General features: G+C 38.3%; 1 protein-coding gene and 1 long non-coding RNA gene across 29 annotated transcripts in view; one reads left to right on the top strand and one right to left on the bottom strand.

Moving 5' to 3' along the window:
- Positions 1-27,536, bottom strand: part of SGIP1 (SH3GL interacting endocytic adaptor 1) — a 204,143-nt gene that overhangs the window by 65,417 nt on the left and 111,190 nt on the right. For 13 of the 23 annotated variants that reach the window (XM_077892177.1, XM_077892176.1, XM_077892175.1 and 10 more), the window contains 6 exons: positions 12,339-12,363; positions 11,277-11,328; positions 9,879-9,964; positions 6,120-6,212; positions 3,279-3,353; positions 640-1,140 (listed from right to left, as the gene is read on the bottom strand). In XM_077892177.1, the coding sequence (XP_077748303.1) occupies positions 640-1,140; positions 3,279-3,353; positions 6,120-6,212; positions 9,879-9,964; positions 11,277-11,328; positions 12,339-12,363 (832 nt within the window). The remainder of the gene's footprint in view (positions 1-639; positions 1,141-3,278; positions 3,354-6,119; positions 6,213-9,878; positions 9,965-11,276; positions 11,329-12,338; positions 12,364-27,536) is intronic. The other 10 variants (XM_077892185.1, XM_077892186.1, XM_077892187.1 and 7 more) reach the window with 1 other exon arrangement.
- Positions 1-27,536, top strand: part of LOC144310755 (uncharacterized) — a 139,602-nt gene that overhangs the window by 37,230 nt on the left and 74,836 nt on the right. For all 6 annotated transcript variants that reach the window (XR_013376431.1, XR_013376432.1, XR_013376434.1 and 3 more), the window contains exons 2-3: positions 7,588-7,648; positions 9,747-9,821. This is a non-coding gene — a long non-coding RNA (uncharacterized LOC144310755). The remainder of the gene's footprint in view (positions 1-7,587; positions 7,649-9,746; positions 9,822-27,536) is intronic.

Raw genomic sequence — 27,536 nt, 5'->3', positions numbered from 1 at the left:
GTAGGGTATTGCCAAGTAAGTCTGAGTACCAGTAGAATAAAAAAATATTGAAGAAGATACCTTAAAATTTTTTTTTATCTTTCTTAGGTTTGTGTGGCAGATATTGCCATCCTTTTATAGGATGGGAACACAAAATGAAGCTCCAAGGAAGGAAAACCAAAACATCAGATTCAATATCAACATTTGCATAGAGAGTCCCAAATTCCATTTCTGATGGACTTTTCCATCTCCTGTCACCATACTTAGAGTTGACTTCATGTGCTGACAGGGAAATTAGACACTGAACATGAAATTCACTGGCTAGGAAATCTGTCTTTCTAGAACTTTCCTAATTCCAAACAGTGACAAAGCAGCTTCCTTTAAAAAACTATGCACTTCCTCACTGCAGGGTGGAAGGCAGAGCACTCCCAAGGAGTGCTAGGAGTGCTAGGAGTGCGGGGAAGAACACATCCACAGACTTGCACTATGACAGTTAGCATTCGATGCACTAGGACATGCCATGGGGCCACAGAACACCCAGACCAGAGGAACGGCGGAAGCTCTAAAGCCAACTGCCAGGCAGGAGGAGGGTGTTGTTCACACTGCAGCAGCCACGGCCATTCCCGGTCACACGAAGCACACTCAAACAGTAAGACGTACCACTGGTGGTCCCCGTACCACTGCCCGAGCCAGGTCCAGGGGATGAAACCACAGTCCTGTAGGTGGGTGGTGGTGGGGGAGGTGGGGTTGCTCTCTGTCCCAACCCGAAATCTTTGGGAGATGAGATTGTTTCTAAGTAATCATCTTTAATGAAGGTCTGCTCAGCGATTTTCTTCTGGACTTCTTCTAAATTGAGCGGCGATGGTACATTGCGCGGAGGACCAGGGGGTCCTGGGGGCCCTGGGGGGCCTGGAGGTCCCGGGGGGCCCGGAGGTGGGGAGTCAGATGGGTTGTCTGATGCAGCTGGTGGGGACACCACCTTTTCCCTTGGAGTCAACTCTGGCGTAACATGTTCCGGGGATGTATCAGAAAAATGGACCCACTTTTCTTCAGCATTAGCAGCAACAGACTTGGGGGATGACACTGGACCAAAAATGCTGTCCAAGTCATTGATGGATGGTAGCTTTTCAATTTTGACCTCTGTGGCTGACTGGTCACTTCCTGTGGTTAAAGTAGTTGATTTTTAACTTTAATTGACTTTGTGAATATTATTTTCATGGGGCGGGAGTGGGAGGGAGTGAGGCAAAGAATAGTAAACAGATTGCCTCCTGAGGTGTAAAAATAACTGGATCAGAACTGAAGGGGAGGAGAGACAGTTCCCTGCCTCCAGAATGTGAGCGTCACCTTTTTATGTTGTTATTTTACCCTTTCTATTGAGTGACCCCAGGTAGCTGTTTTTACCACCATTGAAAGCGCTGAGTGTGCTACTACTCTCAAAGGCTGCTCACAAGAGTGCAGAAGGTGATCACTCTGAAAACGCTGCACTTTGAAAAGGTTCACAGAGTACAGGCTCTGGAACTGCACTTCCAAAAGGGAGGTCCCTTCTGAAAGTCTGGCCTACCAAATTACAGACAACACAGTAGAAAGAAAATTGATAGCTGAAAATCACCCTCATATTTGATAAAGACTGTCTGTTCTAGCACATTAAAATGTTTGGTGAAACTAATAATTATCTGTTAGTTTAAAAAAGTTATTGTATCATAACAAGCTGTACATCCTCCACCTTCAATACACCAGAAACACAGTACAGAGATTATTTAGAGGAATATCCCCCACATATATTCACAAACACACACATATACACCCCACATACAACACACACAGGTTATTGAGAAGACATTTACTACTTATTAGAACTGTTATGAATATACTTGCTTAAGAGGGAGGAAAACTCAAAATATCTTTGTAATTTCTTTTCTCATCAAGTCTAACCTGTTAACATCATAGATGGAACTGTGATATACATCGATCTGGAGTCATGAAACACAAAAGTCTCTATTTTACTTAATCATTAGCAGCAGCTCTTCTTTTTAATTTAACTTACCAGTAATACGAGAGAAAATTAAAACTATCTTCTACAGCTTGGCAGGAAATGCTTGATAACCAGTGCAATGTGAGGAAGTGCACTTTTTATTTAAACACTAAAGTTATTGAAATTCGAAACTGTCCCTGAATAATTGCAAGGCATGAGCAGAAGCAACTTTACCTTTAAATAACCCATCGACTCTAAGAACTGGCTCAGCACTTCCATATTTCACATTAGAAAAGAATTAACCTTCAAGACTCCAAGGCCACAGATAAACAGGGTAGCAGATTGCATGTCCCACAATATTTATAATTCTGTCACTAGTAGATTTATTTCTGTCTAACATATTTATGAGAATACAAGGAGCCAAAATGATTTGAACTTGCAGATACCTTTACCTTTGACGCTCTGGATGACTCTTCGTTGGGTTTTAATCAATATAAATTTCAAAAATGACTATGGCTTGCACTTGGTCTTGTTGATAAATACCTACTCTGCAGCTATCAAACTCACCAGGCTACATAAATAGCAAAGGACAAAGCAGCAATAGAATTCCAAAGGTGATAACGAATCATATTCTAAGGGCCCAGACACATAACATAGCAATTACTGCTTTTGACTTGCTAGCCCAATAGAACAGGGTAGATTATAAATTGCAGGAATATGTAGTATTGATTTTAATAGAAGGTAAAGATGTGCCTTAGAAATTATCTGTCTAAAGGCATGTGGCAGTTCCTTGACATATGCCATGATCCTCACACAGCTCTTTGCCACTGGATAATAAGGATTCCTGGGAAAAAAATTCCCCATCTCCCAAGCTTACCCACAGGCTGCACATCCTGGGAACCATTCTATGTCTTTGTAGACTAGGCAGTTTTAATTCTAGAAAAAATAATGATCGGTTCTTGGGAAAATATGAATTGTGCCTTGATATTTTTAATTTGTAAATCATTAAAATGAGTTCCAAAGAAGTAAAATGCCAATTAAACAGGGACTTTCGATGTCGACATTTTTTTTTCTTTCTTTTCCCAGTAAATGTGGCCCTCATTCAATAAGATGGTACACAGGAAAAATTAATTGAGAAAGAATATTTTGTGAAACCTGAGAGTGATACTCTAAAATAAATCTGCAGAGTAAGTTGTAATGGAAGGAAAACCAAACGCAAACATTTTCATGCTAAGTCTCTACAGCTTCAGACACATCGGGGCGTGTTGGGGTCCAGGGCCATTGCTGATTGCTGTATCATCCCAGCACAGAAAAAACTGAAGCTTACCTGGTGCAACTGTTAGTGGGGAGCCTGTTCGGGGTGGGGTGGCTGGTACATTTTTGGGAGGCAGTGGTGGAGGTGCTGAAAAGACATGAGAAACCAAGCATTATTGATTGCTTTCTCCTTAACTGACACAATATTTTGTAGATAAGCAGGATTTGGGCTTTCATCCATATTGCTGCTATTGGTAATGTCATAACCATTAATAGTTTAAATTTTTTAAAATTCAGAGCTAAGAAAGTGAAGCAGGACCCATTCAGATTCTTCCACTTTATGATAATAAGAATTTGTCAAAAGAATGTCATATGATGTGGGACGCCTGGTGGCTCAGCAGTTGGGTGCCACCTTCAGCTCAGGTCGTGATCCTGGGATCTGGGATCGAGTTCTGTACTGGGCTCCCTTCGAGGAGCCTGCTTCTCCCTCTGCCTATGTCTCTGCCTCTCTGTCTCTCTGTCTCTCTGTGTCTCTCATGAATAAATAAATAAATCTTTAAAAAAAGAATGTCAGGTGATAATTATAATGTCATCTTTTTATTCATTCATCCCTTTATTTGACAAACTTCAAGCACTAGCAAAGTTCTGCAGCATACTAGGAACTAGGGACTTAGGGTTGAATAAAAGAATCTTCTGTCCTCAGGAAGTTATGGTTGAATGAATGAATATCACATTAACAGATGATTATAATCTAGGGTGTGGTGAAGGAAATGAAAATATCTTGGGGGAGACTCAGGTGAAGGGTTTTTAATATAGTCAGGATTGTATTGCCTAGAGTGAATCTGGAAAGATGTCTCAAAGTTATACATTTTAACTTTTAGTATATTTTTTTGAAAGTCTGAAGCAATATAAATGGGAGCAAGGAAAAATACCCTGATTCCCCTGGTAAAAATTACAGCAAAGCAAAACCCCTGAGATAGAATAAGTATTGTATTATGGCCTGAACCCAGAGATTCAGCCCCCTGAACTAGACTTGTCATTTTGCAGGCACGGTTAGGGATCACTGTTTCAACAGGTACATCTTTTTTCTTCTTTTTTCCTTACATGTATGTTTTCCTGTCACTGGATCCATTTGGTAGATTCAAGGAGTTCACACTAATTTCATAAACCAGATTCCAGTTCATTTGTGAATCTCAAATGTTGTTCAGTCTTTCAGGACCTAAAAGCAGAGTGGGTCAGCTGGTTGGAGAGTGCTTGGCAGCACTAGAAAGAGTACCTTTCTGTCACTCCAACTCCACCTGACTTCATTTAATTTTAGAGAGCATCCTGTCTTTCTACACAACAGGCATGACTAATAGTTATCATCCTAAAGCCCAGAAATATGTGCTTCCTAGTCTTCGTTGTGAGCTTCTGAAAACTACACCTCAATTGGATCAGGTTTTTCCATAGAAGTTAAAAGTCAATCAGGGGCTCTGTTTCTGATGAAGGTTCACTGCAAAAATTGAGGTCATAGTCAACAAAAACACATAAAATACAGTAAGAGCATAATAATTTAAAATAGCTGATTTATGCTGCAATCACAAAATGAGCAAAATTATACCATACACACCAATTATACAACAGCCTCTGCCATGCTAAGTGCAGTTGCTGCACATGAAACTCAGAAAACTCTAAAATGCCAATAATTGGCCTTAAAATCAATACATCACCTACATAAACATTTCATTTATGTAGTTTCTTGGCATCTAGGAAAGGTTTTCTAGGAAGAATCTGGATGGCTCAGGTTTCTAAAGAAAGCTTTTCAAGGAAGTTAGAGCTTTTGCACTGGCTTTGTTTCCCAGTAGCACAGAGACACATTCGAAATCACATCACTGGGGTTCAAATTTTCTCAAAGCACATCTCTAAAAGTTTAGATGTTAAAATAGTTATTGGTGATGATGTTTTTCCTCTCCTGTTTTATGAAGAAAATATCTTTGAAAAGACTGGATTGCATGGTTTTATAGCAATATCTCTTGGAAACAACCTCTTGGGCCTTTGATTAGGTATCCCTCTGGTTAATTCTGATGATTATTTTTAGGCCCATAAAGCAGAACCCGGGAATACTGAACTGGAAACGTATTGATTAGTGTGTATGTAAGCCTCACGAAGTGTAGACACCCATTGCATCTCATTACTGCCCCAAATGCCTCTCCCTGAGACTCAGTCTTCCTTACAGAGGCATTTTAAGGAGTGCTTTCCACAAGTGTGGATGCTATGAGAAGTCTACTGAAATGAGAACTCAAGAAATCTATCAAGGAGGTGGCTTGACCAAATAAGCAATCCACTCAGGCCAAATAGTCCAACCGACTATTACCTGACTCTCAGCATCTTCAGGAGGAAGGGGGGTGAGTGCTGGAATAGTAGTTCTCACGGCCCCTGGTTTGAGACAAGTTTGCCCAGGCCTCCTGTCTCAGCTTCCTACCAAATAGCATCATTTCTCTTGCTTTCCAATTATCCCTCTTTCATCTCAATGTGTCCTTTCTGTACCTTGCATCCTCCTTGTCTTGTAGGACTAGCAGAGACTATCTGACTCCACTTCTGTGTTGAGTGGTAGCCCAGTATCTGGAGCAGGGTAGGTTTCTTTAGCTTATTTGCTTCTTCCTCTTATATATGCATATTCAATTAATGAACGAACAGGCATATAGGATGTCAGAAGAGGCTATTATTCAAAGTTAATAACGTTATTGTATTACTTTTGCCTTGACAAACTGCCCTAGGCCCCTAAAACTCTAAAGCCCTACTAGAGTAACCTCTTCTAATATTATACAGTCAAAATGTTGCTTACGTACTTTCTACAAGTTGCTTAATTTCACTATGCAGACAGACAGTAAAATGAGTCACTTATTTTTCCAGACAGAACAAACACATAACTTACTTCCAGTGGGAAAAGGCCTTGTTAACTTTGGCGACTCGATGCTTGGATTAATTGGTTGGCCTGCACCCCATATCTCAGGCTGATCTAAAAGAACTGGAACCATAAAAAGAAAATTTCCCAAAGTGAGCTCAAAAAAGAAATACTCCTGGATTTCAGCACTTAAAATTTCAATTCAAAATTGAGCTTCACAAAATTATCTCTCTCTTGCCTCAGTTCTAGCAAAGTAATTTAGAAGTGTGCTGCTCCTCATTCTTTTCAAGCAAAGAATGCAAATGACAGTGGTGTGTGTGTGTGTGTGTGTGTGTGTGTGTGGTGATGGTAGGGGTGTCTGTGTGTGTGTACACATAGCTAAATAAAAACTTTTGAAATACAGCATCTGTATTTTCTTCCTGGTTGGTCATTTAAGGACATTCTGAATGTCAGTATATGTACTAGCTCTATTTCTGGCACCCATTTGAAGATCTAGGCATTAATCCCATGGACAGTCATTTCAAGTTGGCTTATTTAAAGTTTGGTATGAATATGCTTCAAAAATGAAAGTGCCTGGGTTTTATAGAGTGACTTGTATCTTTAAAGGATCATATAGGGTCTTTAAGTAAACTTTTTACAGTATCATAAAGAGAAATGAAATTATTCTAAAAATACTTGGTAAATATCTTAAGAGAACGAGAAAAATAAATAAGGGCTTCGACACTTAAAGGAAATCAGAGAAATTAAGTATTAGGTCTAATGACACTGAATCTAACATTGTTTATATTTCTTCTGTCTCTGTGTTTTGATTTTTTTATTGCTATGATAATAATGTAAACAATTAGGTCTTTTCTGCACATATCATGTACCAGAGTCTATGCAAGTACTGCTTTTAATTCATTATGTTGTAAAACACAATTTGGGAAGTTAATGGGATATGAATTTAAATCCAGCCTCTAGGGACGCCTGGGTGGCTCAGTGGTTGAGCATCTGCCTTCGGCTCAGGACTGGATCCCAGGATCTGGGACTCTCTGCGAGGAGCCTGCTTCTCCCTCTGCCTGTGTCTCTGCCTCTCTCTCTGTGTGTCTCTCATGAATAAATAAATAAATCTTTAATGTTAATAAATAAATAAATCCAGCCTCTAAACTTAGACTGTAGGACCTTGGGCCAGTCATTTCACCTCTGAGCTTCCTTTCCTTCAGAGTAGAGGTAATAAGAGCAATCTGAGAATTATTAAAAGGATCATGGGAGATAATACATATAAATACAATGTTTACAAACTGCATATAACACACTTATCACAAGGCCAGGAGCTATTATTAGATATTATAGTCCTCACAACATCACCTGGTGGTTGATATTAGTACAATTTTAAGTAGAGGAAGCAAAGATTAAAGTGATTAAATAACATGCCTAAGAGCTACCTGATGAAGTAGAGAAGCTAAGATTCGATCCCAGGCATGCATACCTGACTCCAAAATACATATTTTCCCTCCAGGCATTTTAATTTAGTGATGGAAGAATCAGTGAAAAGAAGTGAGAGTGAGTAGATCTGAAAGGTAAGTGCGGATACTGTAAGACCTCGCGTGCTTGGTGCAAATGTTGAAATTGTATAGAATCTTGGGGGATGAAACCATCTCAAGAGAAAGCAAACTAGGCTCATGGGCAAGTTCAGGTGTGTATTTCCTCTCCATCATAAACCCAAAGATGGTTTTAGTTCTGTTTTGTTTTAACATGAAAGCAAACATTCTCCAAAGCTGTGAAGCAGCGTTTTTTGTTTTTGTTTTTGTTTTTTTCATGGATTTGATGTGGGACAACCCCTTGATTTTTTAAGAACTATTTTCTATTTTGTAAATCAGGTTTCTATACAGTTATGGGATTCTTTTAATAGGTAGATTGAGAAGTAACAAATAAAATTCCACCATTAGTCACTACACAATAATGTCATTAAAAGCAAAATTGAGGGGCATCTGGGTGGCTCAGTCAAATAAGTGTCTGCTTTCAGCTCAGGTAATGATCCCAGAGTCCTGGGATTGAGCTTCATGTCAGGCTCCATGCTCAGCGGGGAGTTTGCTTCTTCCCCTCCCACGGCTCCTCTCCCTGTTCATGCTCTCTCTCACTCTGTCTCTCTCTCAAATAAATACATAAAATCTTTTAAAAATTTAAAAGCAAAATTGATCATAGTTAACATGACAACTGGTAGCCTCATTACAAGGCCACTTCTACTTGGATTTTAAGTTGTAGACATTTAAATCTCTGAAGGAGTATTTAGGGGTGTTCCTTATATATTTCCTAACCAAATCATTGAAAAATATTTTGATGTGGTTGACTCCTAGCTCTTTTCCAGTATCCATTTTCCATTTCTTTTACAATCAAAAAGTTCTAGCTGGCCATATGGCACTAAATTCTCTCTGATTGGCTCTGGTTAAGGTGATGTATGTGTCTTCTAGATTTTGCTCTCACGGGAATTGGCAGTGAGTACACTGGTCCTCCCTTTGCTCCCACCCCCTCCCCATATTATTCTGATTGGGAAGTGATGAGAGCTGGACCAGCTCCTTTGGACCCAGGGACGAAGGCCACATGTTGAGAATAGCAGAACCACCCTACCAGTCCTATATTGTTTACTTTGAGATTGTAAACACAAGACAAAGATAAAATTCTGTATTGTTTAAGTCCCTATACTTTAGAGTGTCTTTGTTACTATAACTTAGTCTACTAATTATGTTTTCAAGTTCTATTGTCCTTAATAGTTCAATTTGATTTCTTTGCTCAACAGTATAAAAAATAACATAATATTATACATATACCATAGTGTGTGTTTGTTTGTTTATTTATTTATAAAGATTTTTATTTATTTATTCATGAAAGACACAGAGAAAGAGGGAGAGACAGAAACATAGGCAGAGGGAGAAGCAGGCTCCATGCAGGAAGCCCAATGTGGGACTCGACCCCGGAACTCCAGGATCACACCCTGAGCCAAAGGCAGATGCTCAACCGCTGAGCCACCCAGGTGTCCCTACCATAGTATTTTTAGATCAAATGACTTTTTAAAAATAAAAACATTCAATATTACCCAACACTCCTACCAGAGATACATGCACTAGACCTAAATACATTTCAAGAAGAGTTTGGATGCCTTTTATAGAGTTTTATTTATGTTAGCAGGGTATATACTATTTATAGCCACAAAAAATGGTTAATTTTAAAAACTTAAATATTTAATTCTAGGAATAAATATTTAATAGGTAAACTCAATAATAATGGCTGCATTGATATTTTTCCCACAACATTTTATTTTTAAGTTGGTCAATGATTCAAGGTCATTCTTGGGTCTTGAGCCCACAAACAAGTCTGTTGTGAGCAGCCCACTGAGATCTCCACTGAAGAGGTGGAGAAGAGAGTAAATGTAGTTAGAGAGGCTAGATCACAGAGACAGTGACTATGCCAGGAAGTCTGAAGTTCTAGCTCCACAATGATGACTTACTTGGCTCACAGAGCACTATTCCCTGACTTATTCCCTGTAATTTGTATACATTTGCAGTAATTTTTACCCACCACTTTTGAGGAATGAACTTGTTAGTTATTTGATGTTTCCAGAAGTAAAGTTTCAAATCCTAAAATACTAGAGGTTTGCAAATGAAATTCTTGTTCCAACAGCATACCTAGATTGGAACTTTGCTTTCACATGAGGATCTGATGGTGCATGGCTAAAAACATATACCTTTATTCTAGGTAAGTTATACTTTAATGAAAAGAAAAAAGATCTATAGAGATACATGTTTCTCCTACCTTCTGTCTTCTGTTCATCAAAAGCTGATTCTAATGGTGGGCCAAAGAGGGGAGCCAGGGCCATAGTGTCATCTGTAGGCTTTTTGCTAAATCACACAGATTAAAACAAAACATAAAAGAAAAGGAATATTAATGCTAAAAAGATATACAAGCTTTCAAATGTTTTTCATGGTAAGGCACATATATGTGTAATTGTGTACATACGTGTACATGTACACAAACTCCATGGGACTGGAAAGTGTATGAATGTCAATGTGTTATGGACAAGAGAATCACTAGGAGATAAGATCCCTGGTTTTCACTGGGAGACCAAGGTGATGGTTCAATAGAAATAAGTTGGAAAAGAGGAACTCTTTCAAATCATCATGATTCTTTATACCTAGAAGAGATGATACTAGAGATAACAGTTTATTGCAAAGCACCTTCATCTCTTCAGATCTCAAAAACCATTTATATTTCTCTTCATCATCTCTCTATATTGTAGTTAATATGGTGATTAGTAAGAGTCAGGTAGAGAGAAGTTAAGTGACAAGCCACCCAGGAAGTTTGTGTTTGAGTAAGAAACTAGGTCTACTAGTTTCTCATTTCCATCCTGTCTCCCCAATCAATACACACAATAGACTAGTTATAACCTCTGAACACCTTAAATACAGCACATCTCAGAAAAAGAACATGAAGAAATCAAGGGGAAAGGATGGAATAAGTTAAAATCATACCCTTTCTCCTAATTATTACTTAAAGGCTATTAACAATAGGCTGCATAATCTTCATTTCTTCCCTTCATTGATACTGATGAGTTCTGTGTCTATATGTGTGTGGTGGGAGTAAGGGGTGAAGGGGGAGGGGAGCTGGAGAAGGAAGGAAAATGAAAAGGATCCAGCTTTTAAATAGAAATAGTAGTCCTTTTGGAAAACAATGTCCATTTGTACAATACTTAACCCAAAGAATACACAGTGCAAAATACGATGTTTTGCCAAAGTGAAAAAAAAATAGTAAATTCTTTTTTGGTGTATGACATGTGGAATGTATCACGAAACTGAATCCAACTGAACAGGTTATTTTTCATAGGACAATATAATTATACATCAGATCCAACACCAAGAGACATCTTCCAAACACCAAAAGACATCTTCATACAGTCTTTAACCCTTCCATTAGTGTGGGGCCTGCATATTCTGATAGACAGTTACTTTACATGACCATACAGTACTTCCCCCTAAGGATCTCTCTCAGGCTACACTTCTGAGAAATGATAGCATGCTTGAAGCATGCTATGGACTTACATGCAAACAGGACCTTTATTAATAGAATTTGAAGTTCAGTCTAAAGGAGATTTGCTGAATTGTTAGCAATATGTGATGCCTTCTGTAAAACTCAACTAATGTCTTCCATGCTCACCTTATAAGTTCTGGAGTTGGTGTGGAACGCCTGGGTCTCACCACTTCCTCACCTGATGTACAGGACAAAGAAACCTTTTAGGCATACTTTTACTATTCCCTTCTTATATGTCTTATGAGCTATGTTTGGAAACACTTAGAGATTTAAGTCCCATCCATAAGCAACTCAATATGAAAATTTTGTAAAACAAACCCTCTACCCCGGCAATGCAACAGCCACATATCAGACATATGTAGTAGCATCTTATCTGGCATTTGTAAAACCTAATTAACCAAGGAATTACCATGATAAGCTGTCAAACAGAAGAGTTGTATATTGCATTTTAGTGGAGTAGTCTACCATTCTTCGAATGTCTGCCGCCTTGAGCAGTTCTACTTTCCAATTACCATAAGAGAATACTAAGCCAGGCCATATGTACATAGTACAGGAATCCAGCATTCTTTGCCTGTTCTTTTCTTGAAATGCCAAGAAAATGTTATATCTTTAACTAGCATCCATGAATTTAGAATTTGCTATATGTAGCAGAGGAAAATTGTGCCCTACATAAATTATAACCTGTATCATATCACTGTGGTTGACTAAAGTTTTTATATCAGATAACATTATGAATGGGTTAGTTGCATCTCCCTTCAGTTCTTTCCGCCTTTCTCTTCTTCCGACCCCCATCAACAAACACTTCATTAGATTCATTTCTAAAGTCAAATGATACAGCAAGAGTTCACAAATATAGGAAGAAAATAGCAATGTTTTTCCAAAAACATATTCATTTTCATAATTTGAATATTACTCATTCAGAACCCACGAGGTCCCTTTGTCATTATAAGATTTCTTTGCTATAAAACATTCATGAGCCTTAAAAATCAAGCCCAAGAATGTATAATGCAAATGTATATATATATAATATATATATACTTATATATACTTATATAATGTATATATATAATATATATACTTATATATATATATACTTATATATATTATATATATATAATTCTCGAAGATCCAAGGAACTGTTTCTTCTTTTAAATTTTACTCTATTTCTGGTAGCTAGGATATACTTACTGGATAAGTTCCTTTTAATTGCACCCTAGAATTAGAAATAGACACTATAAGGTTTAAGACCACATATATGTTATGTACAATATGTATATTTCTGTCATTTCAATTCAACTGAACTCAGAAATGCAGATGGGGAAAAATGAAATTTTTCTCAGAATTGTTTTCAAGTTGGAAATTGTAGACACACACATATAAATCAGTTTTTCATTTAACTCAAGGATTATAGGGAGAAAAGGAGAGTAAATCATAAGTCTTCTGAACCAGAGAAATCCCTACCTGGGCAGATTTGGTAAATTAAGCAAATATTGAATAGCCTATTAAACAACAACAACAACCACCTTGAAGTCTATCAGACAAATAAATCCAAGCTTAACAAATGTTTTATATTTGAAAATTATAGAATGTATTAGGAGTATGGTCTGCTTTTATTAGGGTAGGGGCAGTCCATGAATTGTTAGTAAAAACAGTCATTATTAAAAAAAAAACAAAAACAAAAAAACAGTCATTATTTTACTAATGTAATTTGTAAAGATACAAGCAGCAAATGTTAAAGGGAAGGAAAACTTGGAGGCATTAATCCTGGATGGGTGTTGTAACCAGGGGGCCAGGGAATTTCATTCTCCTTAGCTGCCCTCCCCACCCCAGTTTCTTCCATTTGCCTACACAGGCCCACCTATTTGCCAATTGAAAGTCATTCCTTTTGTTCAAGGCATTGTGATAGTACAGGAATGCAAACAGCCCTGGCAGGACATATTCGAAGTCATGCATAATTTTTAAAATACCCTAGCAAAAATTTACTTCCATAACAGAAAGTCTGATTAGATAAAAAGTTCTGATTCAAAACTACTATGAAAGGGTCTTAGCATGGGATGCTATCAGAAAAGCAGAGCACTGGAAGGGTGGCATCATGGAGTGGGAGGTAGCCTGGAAGGGCCTGCCTTAGGAGAACAGTAGGGCCATAGCTGGGTCAGGGGAGGGTACAATTATAAGTATTCCAGAGGGTATGACCATGTGCTTGGTGGGGTGTGGTGTCACAGGTATGTTTTCTTCTCTCATATGATAACATTAACAGCTCAGGACAAGATGTAGTGCCTCTATAATAGACCTAGAAGAAACTTCTCACCTTCTTTCCTAGGATTTATCAGAATTTTCTCTCATTTTGAACTCATTTACAATAGAGCAGTAGTTTCAATCTAAGCAAGAATTCACTAGGTGTTTTCTAGTGAATGGCTCAATCTTTCAAACTCTATTCTCTGGCTTGTCTTGCCTAATAATACAATTTGTGTGTATGTGCCATTATAGAGAATTATTCTATTACTAGTAAAGATTTTTAAAATAGATTATTTTATTTACTTTAATGAATAAACATTTTAAATTAATATATTAGACTAAGTTAATATGTTTATTTAGATTAATAAACATTTAAATTAAATATGGTCATTTAAATCAGCTATAGTCATTATGAGAATTTGGATACAGGTTGGCTTTTGGAAAATAAGGCTCCACAGACAAAAATAAGAGAACAAATTGTTAAAAGGAATTAAAATGTTTTTCTAGGTTTGGAAGCCTCAGATGGTCAGATTCTTATGGGTGTGATGGAAAGATACCAGGGTTCTACTTCCAAGTAGTCAATCACAAGGTTGGCAATGAGGGAACAGGACCCACCTAGAATTGTGAGAGCTGAAACCCAAGAGATAGGAGACCCCAGAGGCTGTATTGAAGATCTTTTGGCTCTCTATCTTATCCCTTTTATTAAAAATGTAATACTTCTGAAACCAAGAAGCTACAATAGATGTTTATTGTTGAAAGGCACTGTTTAGTGCCAAGAAGCCCCTGTACATTCTTATTAAATATGCCTCATAAATGAGCAATCACCAGTTAAGTGCAATCAAGGTATGGCAGAAATAGGCAAGAAAACTCTGTGGTTTAGAATTTAGGAAAAATAAAATAATATCAATTTAGAAAGGAACAGTTAACTTGGATGATCAGCAAGTCAGCAGCAACAGAAAAGAAAGTCGCCATTGTCAGCTGGATCCAGCACACAGCTCTGATGGCCTGGAGTTGCAGCATGGCAAATCTAGAACGAGGTTAAGTTTTTGTTGACACAAACCACATTCAGCCCACTGAATCAAAAAATCATCTTCTTTCCAAAGGACATTTTTCTCTTTTCAATGATTGTCTTTACATGTATATTGTGAATAAACTACCTTCATTTTGAATTAATTCCTTTTTTCCTTTAAAATAAAAAGAGTACTTGTCATAATCTGAAATGTCGCCTAACTGGTGGGTAGGAATCATCCACACCTGAACAGCAGTCCCTGGAGGTGTTGTCTTTGATCATTGGCTGTATAGTACAAACAGCTTGTCAACTGGGGGCAGAGTAATGGCCTCAAATAATGATTAATCAAATGGCATATGCCCCTGGAGGGCATTTCAGAGAGCATTGTTTTCAGTTCCATTTCCTCTTTCAAGGCAGATGGGGGTCATTTCAAACATAGCAAAGACCCTTCTTTTTGTTGCTTGAATTCATCATACTCTTCAACCTGAGAAAAATGACTGAGATTTCACTTTGAGCAATGCAAATTAATACTTATTAGTCTTCAGTGGTGAAATAATAGAATAATGTGACAGCCTAGAGGTATTGCCTGAAAATATGTCTTTCTCCTAATACATAAATTATGATTATATTATTATGTATCAGTATATACTGATCAATGTAAATTATGGTCCAAGAATTTATATTAAATTCAAGCTTAAAAACAATGTGGCTTAAAAATCGTTTCCTTACTTTTCTTATTCTTTATTATCATTTTTCTCTAAACTTCTATGGTGCTTTCTGGTCAATCTCCAGGCCTTGCATACACACATACACCCCCCCCCCCCCCCCGCCCAACACACACACACACACACACACACACACACACACACACACACATATTTTTCAAATTTAGCACTACGTTTGGGATACCTATCTATTAATTTAGTTTGTTATAGAAAACTGCTCTGATAATCCTAAAATACGCTCTTGATGCTTATAGGACCAAAGGCTTCCAACCAGTAAACCTAATTTATCTGCTTCATTCATACTGGGTTATAAGTTTAATGGGAAGCCAAAAGTGGCTACCTTGCCTTGGCAATTATTTTCTCTACAGATGTTTAAGGTAAAAATGTTGAGAGTTCTTACCGGGCTGCGCCTCTGTGATCAGCAAAAAGGAAGAGAGAACAGATACCTAGTCAGAGAATGATGGACCAGTCAACAGGCTTGGGTAATAGAGGACTTCAACAGCCAACCAAACATACACTCCAAGTAACTAGGCCAAAGGAAGACAGGCAGTCATCACGCCTTCAGCTTCTTTAAAAACCATAAGGAAGTTTTGGGAGAACCTAAAAAGAAGCTATCTGTGGTAAAATATAGCTTTGCTAATTGGGTGTACTATCTCAGTGATATGTATTCAAGAACAAGACAAACATACAGGAGAACATCACTGATGGCTTTTAATGTTTTGTTATAAGAAGTTTCTCTCCAGATTATTTGGGGAGGAGTTTCTAGAGACTAGATACTATGGAGAAAAGTGTTTTCCACACACAACAGGTGTTAGCAAATGCCACAGACACCATAATTTGGACTAAATTGGATGCTTCCCAAATCAGAGAGCAGGATTAGAAAGATCTCTTCTTTGCCTGGCTCTTCTTTTTGGTGTACTATTGCATGAATGCTGATGAGAACTTTTTTCTTAAGTATCTGTTCTTGGGCTGGTGATTTGGGCAGCCTCTAGCAATGAGTAGGAATGTAATGGGGAAGATGAGGAGCCCCTGACAAGCACAGATGGCAATAATTCCAACTGTCCAGCATCAGTAGAACAACGGTGGACCAGATGATGTCTGGAATAATACAATGAGCAGACATGACTCCTCTCTTTCACTTCTCAAACCTGGATTATAGCTGCTATCAATTTATTCCAACAATCTCTGATTACTCTCCCTCTTCTCCCTCTTCAGGATTTTTCTGTAGTAATAAGAATGACTAACATGTGAGTGGGGAGAGAGATGTTGCTTAGAGTTTTGCTTTCAAAATATGGGCTACCTCAAGAAGTCACTAGAGGCTACCTAGGAACCAGTATTACTTAAATCCCCAAATCTGGGGGCCAGGGGCACAAACACCTAAGTATCTTGAATGTTGCTCAAAGGAAAAGGATCATTCTTCTCTAGAACAGAAAGGAAATGAGCCTCTAGTGTTTTATCCCTGGGAGGCCTCTATGGGTATCTGGTCCAATGGCCTATATGATAAAGAGGGGGAAAATGAGTCTCTGAGACCAACAGCTAGTGAATGGGTAGAACCAGACACAGACTTTAGAGCTCTGGTCACATTCTTACATTACATTGTGGGAGGACTCCTAAAGCAGAGAACCATGAATGGTTACTTCTTGATTTGAATGTTTTGTAACAAAACTCATCATTTTAGACATATTTACTCTAGTCAATTCTACTTATAATATTTTAGACTTTCTCATTTGCCTTATTTTCCAGATTCTGCTCTATATTGTTCCCACCTTTTTTGTACATTTGTTGATATGCATGGATGTAATTTACATAAAATCAGAAAAAAGCCCAGAAAATACGTATTTCTGGGCTTGGATTATTTTACTGACTAATTCATACTGTGTTTTGAGAGGAATTCACTATTTTATATGAAAATTTAGGCTTTATAATTCTTTTAATGACCAGACTAAAGTTCTTCTCTAAGAAGAAAATGTAGGAGCTTATGATTTTAGCTTCAATTTCGTGGCTAACAATTCACTTTTAAAAGTTGCATAAACCACAGCAAAGGGGATTAAAAGCAACACAAATCTCTCTAAAATGAAATTATGAAAAGTAATGCATCTAAAATGCGGATTGCACCCATACAGAGGCAGAACCTTAAATTCAAAGAAACCATATTAATTTAAGATTATAGAGAACACTTTTCAAAATAATTAGGTATATTAATATACCCAATTTAAGCCATATTTTAATTCCAATGAGTTAAAAACCTATATTTTTTAATCAACCGTTCCTGTTTGTATTGTTTTTCTAGTGAAAGATAATAACATAAAATAACATTTTGGCTTGTTGTTGGGAAGTAGGTGGGGGGATGGGCTAAATGTGTCATGGACATTAAGGAGGGCGCTTGTGGGATAACACTGGGTATCATATGTAAGTGATGAATCACTAAATTTTACTCTTGAAACCAATACTACACTATATGTTAACTAACTTGAATTAAAAAAAAAAAAGCATTCTGGAAACTCCACTTGCAAAATGTCTTCATCTGGGGCAAAACTGTTCAAATTCATGCAGTCACAAGCTTATTATCCAGAATCCAGAAGGCCCAGCTAGCAGCTGTGGGGAGGTCAGACCCAGAAGGCCTCAAAGTCCATAATTAAGAGCTATTTGAGAGGCGCCTCGGTGGTTCAGTTGGTTAAGCATCTGCCTTCAGCTCAGGTCATGATCCCATGGTCCTGGGATCGGGCCCTGTATCTGGCTCCCTGCTCAGGAGAGAGTCTGCTTCTTCCTCTGCTTCTGTCCCTACTCATGCTCTCTTGGTCTCTCTGTCAAATAAATCTTTTTTAAAAAAAGAGCTATTTGAAACCTTCAAAAGAAAAAGAATTCTACACCTCAGAACGAAGGACTTCATATATGTTATTTATCACCATTAAAGTGTATAAAGCAGCTGTAGGCTCTGCTGAACAACAATTTTGACAGCAAAGTCTGTATGAGCCAGGAGAGGAGTGTCTTTGCCTACTAAAAGTTTTATTTTACTCCTTCTCCTCTCATTTCCCAAGAATTTTGAAAGCTTTAGTGTTCTATCTTTGCTCTAGCAATATATAGAATTTGCTTCAAAAATGGAAGGAAAGTCATTTGTATCCGGTCTTGGTATATTTTAGTTTAGATTCTTTTTTTTTTTTTTTTTAAGAGCGAAAGTATGAGAGCATGAAGTAGGGGAGTAGGGAGGGCAGAGGGAGAGAGAGAATCTCAAGCAGGCTCTACACCCAGGATGGAGCCTGAAGTACTGATCCCTCTTAACTCTGAGCTCACGACCTGAGCCCAAATCAAGAGTCAGATGCTTAACTGTCTGAGCCACCCAGGCGGCCCTGGTCTTGATATGTTATATAAGCTGAACACTATGCGTTGAGTGACAAACTTAGATGCATACAGGGCAAGGAGAGGGGTGCTGTTGGTAAGGGCATGTTCACAAAGCTTTGGTGAACTCACCACTACTTGGGTGCATCCGTGCCTGCCCTGCAAATATTTGGGCCTAGGGTTGCAAGATCTTCACAGTTGTCAAGAGAAGAAGCACATCCTGTTGTTTTTTGTTGATTTTTTTTTTTAATTTCAAACAGTCTGGCTTTTAAATGCGGGCTAAAGCCGTTTTTAATGGCATAAGCAAACAAAACACTTACTCAGTTGTTTAGACTGCAGGTGGCCAATTTGTCTCTGATTGCAAGCATCTGTACTACATATAATAAGCTCTCAGTAAATTTTATCTACTGTTCTTATTACTTCACCTGATTACTCAAACAGGGACTTTGCTACTAGTCTATTCCTTTTCTAAACAAACGTCCTGTGTTCCTATTTAAATATTAATCCCTCAATTCCTAGGTTTCTCTCAATCTTCTGATACATTCTGAAAAAGGTTTTGGAAAGATTTTATTATTCCCTCTATTTTTATTTTGGTGTTCAAAGAAGAGATAACTCTTACTTTGTATCTCAAGGCTATTTTCTAAGTGTGTGTACACCAATAATTTATGAAGATCTTTGTTTAGAACATGTATTTCTAGAAGGTATATCATTTGCAATATGAATATGCCTCCCAAAAATAATATTTCAGCCTATGTCCTCACAGTTTCCACAGTGTCCTTATTCCATACCAGATTTGCTTTATTATTTTTTGCACAAAAGGATTAATTTAAATCCAGCCTACTAGGATACCTTAGTTTTAGCCATTGCGGGTAAGTGTTTTAAGATATTTATAAAAAGAAGTAACCAAACACAATCTGTCTTGCTCATCAAAATCACTAAGTCAGCCTCAAGTTTTGAAGCTTTACAACATCCTCATTTGCTAAATTTAGTATGGGGAACCAGGGGGAAATGCATAAAAAGCTACAAAGCACTACAAAGCACCAAACAAATATTTTTATACAGGCTAGTCATAGCAAATTCAGTGATTCATGTTACAGAATTTTCTAGGAATGAATTAGAATATGTGACCATTATGCTTATCATTTTGATTCCAGCCCATTTTCTGACTTGCTTTTAAATGCTGATGGGGACGGCCAACTATCTGACAAGCACTTATCTCACACCCTTGCCCCTTGCAGATATTTGTCTAAAGTTTTTTTAAAAGATTTTTCTTTATTTATTCATGAGAGATAGAGAGAGAGGCAGAGACACAGACAAAGGGAGAAGCACGCTCCCCACGGGGAACCTGATGTGTGACTCGATTGCAGGATCCACCTGGGATCACAACCTGAGCTGAAGGCAGATGCTCAACTACTGAGCCACCCAGGTGTCCCTGTTTGTCTAAATTTGTTCCTGTATCCATTACAAGTCAGACTACAGTAAATACCTATCATGTCCATCCAATGGGACTTGGTTGAGATGATCTCCTGAAACTCCATTTGGGAAGAGAAACAAAGAGCCTGCTATTAACCAAGATACCTTAAAACTCAGCCAGATTGAGCAATCACCAAGATGGACATTTCCAAAGGAAAATGAAGTCAGGGAGTAGGAAGAGGACTCATCCTTAAAAACACACGGCTTAAAATGACAAGGACTACTTGTAGTCAAAATTGCTATGAGGACAACAGGGGGAAACCAATGAGGAATGGAGCCTTCTTGAGGCACTGCAGATAAACTTCAGGCCATGAAGTTGAGTCAATTTTTGAAGTAGCCAAATTTGGAAAATTTGGAGAAAGATTCAGAGTCAAGAATAAGTGCAGTTGGCAAAATATAAGAAAAGCTACTAAGGCACGTCAGCAAAATTGAATGCCACACAATACAGGATAGGTAGCTGACTCTAATTACTCAGAAGTGGGCCATTCAGTTTAGTAGTAGCTATAGTGATAATAGTAATGTGTTTATTTTTTGAAACCAAAAGACTTTGGATTTATATGTTGATGAATTGTAGTATTTTGTTCCCATTTTTGTTCTTCTCTGTCTTCCACTTTTCCTATCATGTGAACTTCCTGCAAATGTGATATCCTGCAGGTTGTATGGAGACTGCCAGGCTGGGGGCAATGGATGGGATGACATGTTACAGCACTTATTATAGCATCCACTTTGGTGAGTTAAGTACAACCAATCACTAGTCATTTCTTGGTGCTCATTAAGGTGGAAACACCATTTTTCCATATTTTCCAGTAGAGAGGTTACCTGTATCAGCCATGCACTGGCATCCTAGGAACATTTTCCCAATGTACCAGGCAATTGAGAAGAGAACATTGAATTTTTTCTTTTCTTACTTTCTTTTTTTTTTTTTTTTTTCCAGTGGATCTATTTCATTGTTGTCCTAAAATAAAAAAAGATGTAGGTACATCATAGCAGATTTGTGCTGCCACTGAAAATCATCCACTGGTGCTAAAAAGGACTGTGGAAGAGTTGCATTGCACTTTATAAAGATCCTCTTTTTCTGTATCTTTGACAACTCCAGAAGGGGATATTTTTCTGATTAGCTGAAAAATAAAATAAAAAAGACAACTTCCCTCTTCTAGGCCAGTTTCACAAGCCTTCCTTCATGGATGCCATCCTATTGTGCATTAAACAAGAAGTTAACTTAAAAGAACGTTTGCCTACCTCAAGGTATGTATACATAGCTTGACTAATACACATGGAAGCTGCAATAAATAAAACTTAATACCTAAAATATTTAATCATATGACTGCGATTGAGGCAGAGGTGAATCTTCACAAAATTACTGTGGCCCTTCTTAACAGACTTGTAAAATCACTTAGCAGCTTTCTTCCTTTTTTCCCCATGGGGTATAATTAGACCTTGTCCTGGTTCAGGAAGGTTTGTTTTTAAAATTCAAAATCTTGTTTAGGTGTGAAACACAGTCGATCATTATGATGATGAAAATGAACAAAAATCATGTTTGGCCAAAATGTGGAAAGGACTTATTTCTTACCGGACTTTTCCTCTAGAAAGCGTAGGCATGAGGAAGAAAAAGAAAGAGAAAATGAGAGAGGTGAAATGTATTTTCAGAGAAACAGCTCAAGCCTCAGGATAAAAACCTTCCCTAAAGCAGCTCTCTAGGCATTGCTCTCCTAATGGCTTTCTCCGGGCCACTGACATTGTCATTCCCAGGCCACCAGCTTTAGCTTGAAGGGTGGCAGAGTAGTCCCAAAATATGCTATTTTGCTATATTGATTGTTTTGAACTGCAAGCATTTGAAAACAGCCAAGGCAAGGAGACACTTTCTCTGAAGAATCCTCACCTGCCTAAAGATAAATCCTCCAAAAGAATTGTCATTAAGCCCCTTCCCAGGAGTGTTATTGATCAGGGAGGAAGGACTATTAGCACAGGGCAGGAGACCAGAAGTTGATACCGCCCTGACAAGCCTGGTCATGCACTCTTCTTCCTATTTATTCTTCCTAAAGATCAGATGTTCTGCTTCAGAGGCCTACATCCTCTCCCCTTCACCTACTCAGTGATATTTAAACTCAGGATTTTATAGCCACCTCTTTGAGTTACTTATTTTCCTAGGTGTCCCCCACTTATACATGAAATGTACCTGTTAATATACTTCAGACAGATGAATTGCCCTCTGTTTTCTCTTGTTAATCTGACTTTTTGTTAGAGTCCCAGCTGAACACCCAAGTGGGTAGAGATCAAGTTTTGCCTCCCCTTTAAGTTCAAGCTATAGAGGGCATTGGTGGGGCCCCTTGGAGCAGATGCTAAGCTCTCTTTTGAATGGTTTGCTTTTATCAAATAGATTTGTGCCTTGAAAATAGAAAAGTATGCTTTGTAATATTGAAAGGATTTGGAAGATGCCATAAATGCAATGCAGTTGAGCATGGTCGTAAAACTAAACCATGAGCTTTTCCAGTACTGGTTTTGTCAGGGAACTGGGTAACTGTCAGCTTCTTACAAGATACCCCGGCTACAATCACCAATTCTTTCATCCCATCTTTCATTGCTCCCTACTCCCCCACGGACAATAGCAAATCATTGTCCTGGTGAGTGGTTGCTGGCCCCCTTGGACAACTCTTTTATTTACTGGGCAACTGTCTTGATGAGGGCCTCATCCCTGGATGACAGTAGTGCTCCATGAACCTTCTGCACCCACACTTCTGAGCTGATGGTCTTACTTCCAGTTTCACCCCCTAAAGTCATCCTCTGCACTACCTCCAGAATTACTTTTCACAATAGTGACATGACTATATTACTCTTCTCTTCAAAAACCTCCCAATTATTCAGAAAATAGAACACATGCTCCATTCTACATCTGTTCTGCCTCCACGATTGGTCCCCAGTCACTCTCACGCCTTCACCTTCGGCTGCTGCCTGTATGAAGCCCAGGGTTAACTGCAGAGGATCCTGGCCCACAGGCTGAATGTTCCGTTCCCTGACCCACTTCCCTGCCTTCTATTCAGGCTGCTTCAGTAGCCCTCAGTTACAATTTTACTCATTCTTCGAGGCAAGGACCATGTCTTCCATGAGGACTGCCCCAAGCTTCCCCATTAGAATAAGTTGTTTCCCTTCTTCTGTTTGATCACAGTACATTCCTTTTGTTCAAAATAACAACCTCATATTTAAGGTCTTTCTGTTTGCCTGGCATTTATTAGCCTCAGGGAAAGTAAAGGTCCACATTGCTAGCATATTTTTTGCAGTTCTTATTTTGTCCTGTATTATTTAGGTATCTCCACCCGATTATTAGTTCACAGTAGTGGTCACAGGTGGACTCTCTCTGGTCCCAAACATAGTGCTAGACATACAGGAGGCATTCAAAGCATGTTTAGGAATTCCCTTTTTGGGGGGAATAAAACACTGTAAGATGTTCGAAGCACAATGTGTTTTAAAATACAGACAGATGAATTACCCTCTGAAATAAAGCTGAATTGTATATACCCAAGGGATGTGGCCCCAGTGGTAATGTTCCTTCACCAGCTCCTATAAATATTTCACTTAGCTCCCACTTAACTGTTGATCTCTCTGCCATTAGTGACCCCAGGGGCGAATATATGTTACAAAGGCTCCAAGGAAGTAGCACAGCTTTGTATAAACATTAGTATAGGGCTACATGATCAGATCTCCAGGGTAGAATGTTCTCTTATAGCAAAAAACTAATGCTTCAGAATAATTGAGGGTCAAAGTAGGGGTTGACAATCCTAGTGCTGCTCTCAGCCCCAGACCCTTGGTAAGAAGCACAGAGAAGTGAAAATTATTAAGGCCCATGTTCTCAACCTACAGAGAAAAAGAAATTCTTGGGTTAAAATCAAATAGCTTCAGAGGAGTTGTCCCAGAAGGAGGAGCAGGAGCTTTTCTATATTTAAATTAGTCTCATACCTTATTTTCTGGATGCCTTTGAGTTGTCCTGTGCCTCGATTCAATAATTTCCAAGGCAGGGATGTAGATTTGTTGTGGAATTGTAGAATTGTTGTAGGAACGTTGTGAGGATTAAAAGATGTGGGTGATATTGACAGCTAATGTTTACAGAGAACTGACTTACTGTTTTTGTTTTACTTTATGCAGTTGGTGTCCCTGTTATTTCTAATTTACCAGTGAGGAAAAGGAGGTTCAGGCCATGGTCCAAGGCCATGCAGTTACAAAGGAGCTGAGTTGGGACTGGTTCCCAGCTTATCTACCTCCCCAGAGCCTGGTCAGGGTGGGTGCATAGCACAGACCAAGTCTTCGAAAGTGATTAACCCACTTTCAGGGCCTTAATTAGCATCGAGATCTAGAAACAACACAGATAAAAGCTCACAGACCGCACACCTGGAAAATAACTTTGGATCTTCCAAAGGAAAGAGTTAAATACATCACATCTATCTGTCATAGCAGGTCTCAGGGAATGAGCTTTTCAGAATGTGAGCTTGTGTTTCTAGGCATGGTTGGACCTTGGAATTAAACTCTAATTAGAAGGTAAATTTCTCAGCCTTCTCTTAGAATTAAATGCATTAAGTTGAATTAGAAGAAAAAACACGAGCACACAAATGCTAAGGGCCCTCTCTCCTCCCCACATCTTCTTCCCATTCCAGGCTTCATGATAATTAAACCATTTTTATTCAATATATTGTTTTGCTTTCATTGTTAGCAGCTGTTGACACCAAGGCTATGGCCTCTTGGCTTAAAGATTTCTTCAGAATATTAAACAAATAAATAAAGAAAAAAAACCTATAAGACAGTTTTCCTTTGGGGAAAAACAAAGATATTTCTTGATTTAAAATGAATTCATAGCATCAGAGTTGATTTTTAATTATGGAAAAGATACTAAGAAAATTGGAAAAGAGATTTACACCCCCAGGTGCACTTGTACAGATAAATAGAGTGAGTGAATTTTGGGGCTAGACAAAACATATACCTAAAATATAATCAATGAATCATCTCTAGTGCAAGGATTTTCCTGTGCGATAGCCTGAGAAAGTGTAATTCTTTAGGTTGCAAGCTTTGCTGAAAGGCAGCTCATCCTTATCCTAAATCACTTTCTAGTGCCAGGAGTCATTCAAGTTAGGTCTTGTCCAAGCCTACATTTCTGCATAAGGTGCTCAAAAGCAGCAACATTTACAGTAGAATCTAGTTTAAGGTCCAGAGCCAAAGCTAAGAGAGGTGAATGAAGAAAGTATACACCAGAGTTTAGTGATCCTTACACAGAGGTTTTATGTTCTAGATACATCCCTGCATTCTTAACAAGGAACCAGCTGCCATGGGATTTTTTTGGTATCAAGCTTCTAAGAGTGGAACCAAGACACACACAAAAAAACAAGTCTAATATAAAGCTTCTTAAAAGTTTGCAACTGTTTAACCTTAAAAATAAGATGGCTATATTTTGGAATTTAATATTTAATGAGTGAGATTTTATCATAAATATAAACACTTCTCTCAGTTATGTATGACAAAAGAAGCAAAAGGAAAATTTATTCATTTATTAAACCTTTAACAAATATGTGCTGGGTAACTAATAAAGACCAGACATGACTCTAGACATATTGGTGAACAAAACAACAAGAACAATAGACAAAAAGGCTCCTATGAGCTTAATTTGGGGGCCAGAGGAAGGAGATAGATAATAAGTAAGAAACATAATAAATAAAGCAAAGTATTTGGTATTTTAGAAGATGATAAATGCCATTTTTAAAAGCAGAGCAAATAAAGAGGTTTGAGAATGCCAGGGTAGAGAGCTCTCTGATTTTCAATGAGGTGGTCAGAGTAAGCCAGTGAGAACATGACTTGAACAAGTACCTGAGGTGGAGAGGGGGAAGGGGGCACAGCCAGGGAGCCAGGGAAGAGTGGAATGAGAAGGAAGAGTGGCGAGTGCTAGCCTGCAGGCTGGGAGCGTCCCCACCATGAAGGTCTTGGAGGCCACTGCAAAGACTCTGGCTTTGCTCTGTTCCAATACAGCTTATGGCTATCACTTCTCAGGAGTTCTCCAGTGTGGGGGTTTAGTCACTGCTGGCTGCTGAGAAGAGGCATAGAGGAAGCAATCTCAGAGAATGCCTGGATGCCCCAGATCCTGTCATATTTCATCACTCTTTGGAAGCTGACTTTGATTCCACAAGAACCAAGTTAAAACATAAGATAGAGATGGGCTTCACATAGGTTAGGAAGTGGAAAGGGAGTTTCTACTCTGCAAAACAGAGTGAGGCCAGTCTATCCTGTCTTCCCGTCTGCTGGCCACTTTAGGACAAGTGGTTCAGACAGGATCACCAGCCCTGACCCCTTGCTGTGCTGGTAGCCAATTGAACTCCTGCGTCCTAAGGTCCATAGGCAGTTAGTGGCTGTGTTTTAGACAGAAAGAAATCTCACTTCATTCTGTTCATTCTGAAAATGTCCCCAGTCTCCAAAGAGACATTTTCCGACATAATGGAATGTGAGTGATTCACACTCTAAGAGCTTTTTTTCCTCCTAAAACAATAACAAAATACATCCATTGCTTTAGATTATTTCTGGCCCTAAAAATTTTTTTTCTTTCAAAGGACAAAAGGATAGATACATTTTTCTTATGCTATTATTTTTATATTATTACTCATATACTTATCAAAACTCCTTGGTACAAAAATAAATACAATAGTATATAAAAGATAATACAGTATGTACCACTAAAGGACAGAACCCTGGGGCTTTAGATAGGAGAAGAGACATCCCCCTGATATGCGGGATCAGGGGAAGAGGATTATGACAAAATACTAGTACTCCCAGAAAATAAGAGTGCATTAATAAACTTAAAAAAGAACTTTGCAAACAGTAAGAGAAGAAACAGTTATTGTTCGTATTATTCATCCACCCAATAATGCAGAAAAATGAGTGAATTGAAAGGGGAAAAGACCAAAGAATGGAGAGCTATAAACCTACTCTAAAACGTGAGGTATGTAAGTGGCATTTTGTCACAGTGAAACACCAAGCTCCATATAAATTCCCACAGTGAAGAGCATCCATCCAACCAACGAACATGTATTTTCTAAGTACCTACTATGTGTCATTCAGTTGTAGGCTCTCAAGGCCCCATTCAGTAGGTAAGAATCTGCAGCATCTGGGTGCAGGATGACTTGTCAGAAACCCAACATTTTCTGAATTGTTCACAAATTGTGCTTCTGTTACAAATTTATTTTCCAAATTGATTACTTCATTATAGAGACCATTCCACCTTGATTATGGCCATTAACTAATAAAAATGGTTTTAAATTCTAAACTCTAAATCAGTAGGACTAACACAAAGCAAGGCAGAAGAATTTAACAATATGAAATTAGCTTTTTTGATGATGATTAGCATTGTAATTAAAAGCGTGTAATCCAAGAATTTCCTGTTTCTGGTCAAGGACACCTTAACATTTTCATGTGTCAAAACTGTGGGTATATTGTCTCAATTAGATATTAAGCTGGTAACAGAAATTGGGGGTTTTAGGTCTCTATACCTGGTGGTCATGTTTCTGACCCTTCACCCAACCACATCAGAGCAAGTTGTCTGAGACAGTAAGACAAGATAGAAGAATATGGAGTGGGGATTCC

This window comes from Canis aureus, chromosome 3 (assembly GCF_053574225.1).
Source record: "Canis aureus isolate CA01 chromosome 3, VMU_Caureus_v.1.0, whole genome shotgun sequence".
In the NCBI taxonomy this organism is placed as follows: domain Eukaryota; kingdom Metazoa; phylum Chordata; class Mammalia; order Carnivora; family Canidae; genus Canis; species Canis aureus.
This window is presented reverse-complemented; position numbering and strand designations above follow the sequence as displayed.